The 7,779-nt window shown below is 39.7% G+C and overlaps 1 protein-coding gene across 2 annotated transcripts; it reads right to left on the bottom strand.

Annotated features, from left to right (window-relative positions):
- Window positions 1-3,145: 3,145 nt before the first annotated feature.
- On the bottom strand, window positions 3,146-4,691 carry LOC107277272 (uncharacterized). Of its 2 annotated transcripts, none has more exons than XM_015769507.3 (3): window positions 4,352-4,691; window positions 3,550-3,662; window positions 3,146-3,422 (listed from the first exon to the last, which is right to left on the bottom strand). In XM_015769507.3, the coding sequence occupies exons 1-3, from the start codon at window positions 4,431-4,433 to the stop codon at window positions 3,342-3,344; spliced, it is 276 nt and encodes a 91-aa protein (XP_015624993.1). In that variant the 5' UTR covers window positions 4,434-4,691; the 3' UTR covers window positions 3,146-3,341. The 2 variants fall into 2 exon arrangements, with proteins under 2 accessions (XP_015624993.1, XP_025878839.1); XM_026023054.2 differs by having other exon boundaries at window positions 3,550-3,656.
- Window positions 4,692-7,779: the final 3,088 nt, after the last annotated feature.

Here is a 7,779-nt window from a genome sequence, read left to right as displayed (position 1 = left end):
ATGAAAATATATTCAGTTATTGATTTGATGACACTAATTTAGTATTATAAATTGTTGTCGAATGGACAACTGCGTCACGTCGAAAGGCGTGGTTCTCTCAATAGTAGTTGGAAAAGAAAATAATTGTATTGCTTTGTAAAAATTTTTTGGATCCCCCCATTACATGGCCTTAGGGGGCTACTTATAGCCCTATTATAGGTTCCCTCCTTTTAGGGTTTAGGCTTTACAGGGGAATTTATATGGTTACCCTTATGATAGAGACATTATTGAGGGCACATAGTGTCCTTTACATGTATGGGCCCCTATTGGGCCAAATGGCTTGGCCCATTTATTTGCCGAAGTCCCTCAAAGGTGCAACGGCCCACTGGGCCTCCTCCTAGTGAAGTTCGGTACTTGGTGAAACCCATGCCTTCGTGCCAGGGCTTTCGCCCCATCATCCTCGCCCATGCGGCCTTTTGACGAGGTCTTTGCCTAGGAAGTCCACGTATTCCGAGTTACGGATTTCGCCATGTGGCTTTCGCCCATATGGTTGCCTTTTCGACCTTCGTCGCTCACCTCCGGTCTGAGTTTATCGCCTGAGCTCTTGGTTTCGGTAGACTCAGCCGAAGGCCCTCATGGTGTAGCTCCAACATAAATATTACTATATTTGTCTATAAACTTAGTCAAACTTAAAACAGTTTGACTTTGACCAAAGTCAAAACGTTTTGTAAACTGAAACGGAGGGAGTATTAGATAATACCAGAAAGACCAATGAATGTTAAGTGTATCATCGGAATCCACCAACCTTGAAACTCCCTGCCATCAATAAGTAATTTTTTGAGATTTCATAGCTTAGTAGTAATGTTGGATGTTGTAAAATGACTATGACTTTCCAGCAGAAGTTAGTACATTTTGCTTGCGTTCAGTTTTGGTTTACTGTGCATACTCAAATACATTTGTAACTAAATTGCATGTTTTCTTTTGCACTTCACTGCAATTTGTACTTCACCATGGGAGCACCTTACTTCACAGCAGTTGGTGGTCGGTCATCCATGTCAAATATTCTAGGAATAGAGCATGTCAATGATTCAGATGCAGCATTATTAATCCTGCCTTCAGACCTGAGAAGATTGCGATAGTAGGATGAGGGTACATTGGTTGGAGTTTGCTGGCATTTTCAATGGCTTAAAAAGTGATGTTCAGTTTTTTTTCCCTTGGCAGAAGAATTTGCTAAGAGGCTTTGATGAGGTGAGCTATCCACTATAAAAATAATTTTGTTTATTTTTTATACTGAAAGTGCCTCATTCCTTGTGTTTTCTCATTTCATGTGGATCTGTAGGTCAGGGAATTTGTTGCAGATCAAATATCTTTGAGGGTATCACATTTCATACCGACCGACTGCACGATCAGTAAATAAATTTTCAGATATAGTGCCACTCTACATATATATTTTTTACTATTGGTTATGACACTCGTAGGCATTTGTTTCTATAGAAGTTGATGAGTGTGAAATTCTTCTGACGTGGCAGGAAAAAGTGCAATTTGTTGGCCATGTAGTTATTGCTTAAGTACTTACTAAACAACTTCTGCAAAGATGTCTTTTTTTATTGTAGACTAGGAGATTTTTCTATTCCCGATCAATCATTTATGCAATTTGATATGCGAAATGAATTTACTACTAATACATTACATCAATCTTCTGGTTGTAACTGGTTCAATGGACCATTAGAGCTTTATGTTGACAAATTAAATGAGCTTTGTTCATTTATCTAACAAGTTGTTTTCTTTTTCTGAATCTTGCTCCAAATTTTGTGTCATATATAATTGACTATTATTATTTTTATTTAAACCATACAAATAATTTGGTAGATTTTTTTCCTTTTCGTTTGACAACCAGAACAGCATTCGATTGTATGATTTGTATCTTAGTCCTTTGCATGTAAGGTATTGAGAAAATGTCATAATGGAAACAGAGGAAGTGATGTAATTCTAGACCTTAGTTGTGTACATAATATTTATTTCAGGAAGACGGACTGAATACATATTTCTTAATTCCGAAGGCATTCAAAATGTTTATTAAAGATCATTACTGTTGTTTTTAGGAAATATATTACATCGGCGTTGTCACGGTTATGAGCTGACATGGAGTGATGGTATTCATGGTTTCAAATGATTATATATATATATATATATGTATATATATATATATATATGTATATATATATATATGTATATATATATATATATATATATATTCCTCGCATGGACAGCTTTACTATGCTTTATCAAGGAGCCAACCTTACCGAAAATATTATGTATAAAGATTGCTTGGAATATTATAAAAATACAATGATACCATAGCGTTAGCACGGGCATATTACTAGTAGTAACAAACTAACAATAGTGACCTCCTAGTAGTTTCTTTTTTTTTAAAAAAAAAAACTTCATCCCCACCTGAATTATAATTAGATAATTAAAAGTATTTAAAGAACAATTACACTTAAGGAAATAAATATTACAACAGGTAGAAAGAGGGGTGGAGGGATTACATAGAAACGAGTTACATTGAAGTTTGGGTATTGAAGATAACCTTCCAGCCTTGGGTAGAGCTTTCTTCTGAAACTTTTAAGCGATTTCCCATAGGATCGCGTCTTCATAGCAGACTTTAATCAGCCTTGGGCAGGATGGAGGCAAGTTTTCGAAGACCACGTGATTCCAAATTTTCCAAAAACAGAGGTAGAAGCATCGAAAATGGTCATTTGGAACGCGGTGCAGAGGTTGGATTGTACCCAGCTGCTTTTACAGAAAGAATGTGAGGGTTTGTCTGTGTTAGTAAAAGATCTGAGGGCAACTACTTCCTGTAGCTGATAACAGAAACAACATGCTCCTCCACTCCTCAAGCAAATACAACCTCCATATTCTCCATATTGTATGACGCCGTTGACTTTTTGTCCAACGTTTGACCATTCGTCTTATTCAAAAAATTTATGTAATTATTATTTATTTTATTATGGCTTGATTCGTCATCAGATGTTCTTTAAGCATGACATGAATATTTTCATATTTGCACAAAATTTTTTTGAATGAAACGAATGGTCAAACATTAGTCAAAAAGTCAACGGCGTCATATATTAAAATATGGTGGGAGTACTGTACCGAGTATAGATGACGAAGATACAGCGGCCAAGTTGATACCCCTAGCAAGCTGAAGCAGCTAGTACAATGTTTAAAAAACAATCGAGCACCCAGAATAGACTGACTATCTACCAAAAAGTATCAAACTACATAGAGCTTCTTTCTGTTTAACTTGTAGGAGATCCATCCAACATCTAGAGCTCCTGTCAAATTCATGCCTTGTAAAGCTATCTTTTCCTGCGCTTGGAAGACTTCACCATCAACGTCCTCGGCGCTTCATCAGCCATCTTAAATTCAACATATTGCTCCTGCACAACCGACAGAAGAGGAGCAGGATTCGTGTTCCTACATACTTATATATGTTCCGTTTCACAACAATGGGAGGAATACAAATCACAGGATTATCTTCCATTTTGGAGAAGGACAGATACAGACCTCCTCCCACTTTCTCTGGAGCTGCAGAAGCTCTTCACAGCATGCCACACACTCAGCATGGTAAGCAGCAGCCAGTTCTTTAATCAAGGCCTTCCTTTTGATTATTCCTATCACTTCAAAACATCATGGCATTATGCACAAGCACAAGAATGCTGGCAACTATTTTACATATGGAAAATGTTTTGTAGATTTTGCAAGCAATGCATCAATAAAACTCAAAATATCTCTAAGTACTATAAAGAGGCCAGTGTACTATGTGAAAGTCATGGAGAGGTAAAGCTTTGACATTTCATAACTCACTCATGACAATATACTAGTAGCATGGTAGCTACAAGCATAACATTGTAGTATTCAGTATCTAGTAGCATAGGATACCTGCTCCAATCATTTATACAGAGTCAATTTTTTTTTGCAATATACTGGACTTCATCCCGAATAAACTGTGATGTTGGTTCAAGAACTACCATCCTATATATGCACATCTCTCAGAAAACTTTATTAGTGAACTGAATTATGGACCAGGGGGCTACGAAAATTGAGGCCATGGCCATGGCATTTGATAGGATCTTTGTGCATTCCTAGTTGTGCAGGAGATGTTTATTTCCTGCAACTGTGAGATTTCGAATTTGATTCGTGGCGAATAGTTAGTTAGCCAATACTAGTTTACAAACTCTGAACCCTCTAAAGCGATCAATATGAGTCGTGATTTGTTGTACTCTAGTACTGAATAGGAGTAACCAAACCTAGTGCACGAACGCAAAAGGTAACAAAAATTAAAGGTGCGTGAGAGAGAGACCCTTACTTTGGCTGGGATCGAAGTGTTGCTCGTCGGGCTTCTTCTCCCCGTTGGCCGTTGGCTCCCCGCTGCCGCTCGCGCCGTCCATGGGATGGGAGGCGGAAGATCACCGCGGGTTAGGCCTTTGCTTAGATCCAACCAAACAAGCCAACTCCCAGAAAAGGGGAAGGCGACCGAGCCGAGCCGAGCCGAGCAGGTTCTCTGGCTGTCTATTTGTTGGGATTTCTCGCTTCTAGATCGCCGGCGATAAGGGGCTATCTGACCGGAGATGGAGACGGAGACGGAGAAGAGTGACAATGGCAGCGGACGCAACGCAAGTGGAGAAAGCAACCCTCCCTCGACCTCTACTAGGAAAGGAAAGGAAACAAACACAAAAGGGGAAGTATATGGGCCTCAGCTTGGCCCATGTAAAGTTTTTGCATAGGCCTCCTGAGCGGCCCAACTACTACACTTGGACTCTTTCTCTCTCATTCCACTCTGAGCGGAACTCTTCTTGCTCGCCACCGCCGCCGGCGAAGGGGATCGATCGGATGGGAACGTCGGTGCAGGTGACTCCGTTGAGTGGGGCGTACGGTGAGGGACCCCTCTGCTACCTACTCGCCGTCGATGGCTTCTGCTTCCTCCTCGACTGCGGCTGGACCGACCTCCCACCTCCAACCCCTCGCCAAGTACGCTCCACGCTTACTCCTACCTCCAACCCCTCGCCTAGTCGGGCCTCTTCAATCTCCGACCACTTTGGATTGCAGGTAAATGTTGTGAATACATCAGGCGCACCATACACACGGCATATAGCTACTGCATCTTGATAGTTCTAATACATGTACCTTCTTTCACCAGTAAAGCTTGTAGGCAATATTCGTTGTTTACCAACACCACCATCTAAGCATCCTCTGCCAACGGCATCCGCAATCCCTTAAATGTTTTCGCATCTAAAATCACCCTGATGGTCTCTTATGTACGTTAGCCTACCTTCCTCAACACAAGGAAAGCAGTCAACCTGGCCTTGAGAGGACAACCGACCACAATATAAATATGTATTGAACTGATCACGACGGTAATGACAATAATAACAATGGAATTCCTGCATTGATGCTTTTGTACGTATAGCGGTTCGAGTAAGATCAACCCCCCTTAAATTTATACCTACCTGAAAACTGTGTTCACCGTAGGGGAAATTAAAGCAGTGGGTGCTGTAAAGCCATGTAAGCAGGGTGTAGGCTAGACACATGGTGCAATGGGCCAGGTATATTCAGAATAATGATATCACGCTTCAGGTTTTCTAACGAAAAATCACCAACAATCAAACAGGCAAGCTCATCAGCTGTCGGCAACTCGTACTGGACAGGACCATCCTCATCAGAGCCAACAATCCTAATTGCTATTTCCTCATCACCTTCTCAGCCAAATGATCTCTTGCTAACCTAAATTGTTTTACCAAAGGAATGCATTCATCTAGCATCTGCATTAGCTCAGCAGCTATAACAGGATCTAAAGCAGAAGGATCGCCACCTTCACTAAGGATAGCACACATCCTATTCTGAATTTCATTTTGGGTATCATAAATATAGAGCTGAGTATACTTGGTAGGAGTATTTTCATTGGGCAACAATGCATCAATACGGTGATGAACCTGGCCATTTATTTTAAAAACATAAGGACCACCACCATGGTTTAAACTATCATTGACATCTGCACCCATCGAAGTAAAAGCATCCAACAAGAATGACATGCACTGTTCAATAGTAGACCCTAAGTACTGTTTTGGACTTTTGGTTGGACATATATCATGTGTCCAGGTGAGAAGTAGTGAAGTATATGTATAGGTATAACAATAGAAGTGAATGTGGCACAATATTATTAAAGCTCAAATAATTGGGCACATCACACCGGTATCAGTTTCTTTGTTTATCAATGTGTCTCAATCCTTAAGGTCACTAACTTTGTTTAAAAACAATACTACAAAAGACGCTCACAACGCACGCACATTCAGCCCTATAAACATATACTCTATTTCTATAAGCACATTTAGAAGATTGAGCCGATATATTTTAAGATTAACGAAGTTACCATAAGTGTCTTACTGTCGACAGGTACATCATCTACCATTGAAAAAAAGTACTGTAGATATAAGCACTCGTTCCAAGTTTAGAACTTGAACCCGAGCGGATAGGTTTCACCACAAGAAACCCATCCAGTTGATACTATGCTGTCTTAATTAGCTTGCTACCCCAACTTTGATCATTTCTCTTGGTATATATATAATCACACAGTGCTAGCTAGGCTGCTAGCTAGCTAAGCTATATCCTGTCTGTCTCTCCTTCGCTGTGCATGTTTGATTGTCAGCATGAGTTGGTCGGTGAGCTTGAGCATGGTAGTTAGATTAGTGAGCTTAAGCGAAGTGAGCGTAGCTCAACTGGATATGGGTTTTTTTTTAATCCTGTCCGCTCGGGTTCAAGTTCTAATCATGCATATGTGGTAGTTAGATTAGACAATCAGAATGGGAATCGTGCTAGCTGCATGCTGCCGGGGCCGGCCAGCCCTTTCAACGAACGGTGGTGGGCGGTTGTACGTCCTACAAAAAGCATGGAATGAACAAGGCAGAGAGATTCAGTACTGTCCTATAGCTAGCTTTTATATATCTTCGTTTGAAAAGAAAGATTTGGGGCTTTTCGTTTTGCCTCTACAAAATTGTTCATGTATATAGTCTGAATATACAGCTAGCTAGAAAGACTATTGGCTGCCTGTCAATATTTTGTAGGTGGCAACAAAAGTCTTATGAATCAACTGATCATATATGATTTTTTCCTCTTGCAATTAATTATGTCATAAGTTTGGGATCATTGACCAAGATATACATGAAAAACCTCTAGAATAACACAATTATTAGATCAATTTGAACTACTCATAGAGGTTAGAATTTTCTGTTATAACTTTAGAAGCTTAATTTTCATGTTTGTAAAGTGATATATAAAAGTATATTAATCTACCCTATTAATTTCTTTATAACTATTTAGGTGACATAAAAAAGAGAAGATATAGGATAAAAATATATTCCACATGGTCATGGAAAGAAGGCACCAATTGCTACAAGCCATCTGCAAGGGTTTGCCTCCATGACCATCAACCAACCCACCACAAGTCCACAATATATACGACCGATGCATCTTTTCATGCGTGCGTGCGTGTAGTTAGCTTTTTGCAGTATATAATATTGTCCCAGTTATTTACATCTTGGTGGTAGCTAGCTAGCTTTTGCATTGGCAGGTGTACATGCATGACTCTATTACTAATTCTTTTCTTCCCATCCAATGCAAAGCTTTGATCAAGTTTCAAAAATGAAAAAAATAAAAATGCAAGCCTTGATGATCAGCTGGCAATTTTTGAACATTGGACTTATATATCTGGGTTCTACCAGTCAAAAGAATATGAGTGGT

This window comes from Oryza sativa, chromosome 2 (assembly GCF_034140825.1).
Source record: "Oryza sativa Japonica Group chromosome 2, ASM3414082v1".
Taxonomy (NCBI): Eukaryota; Viridiplantae; Streptophyta; class Magnoliopsida; order Poales; family Poaceae; genus Oryza; species Oryza sativa.
The sequence above is the reverse complement of the archived record's forward strand: the minus strand, read 5'-3'. Positions and strand labels throughout refer to the sequence as shown.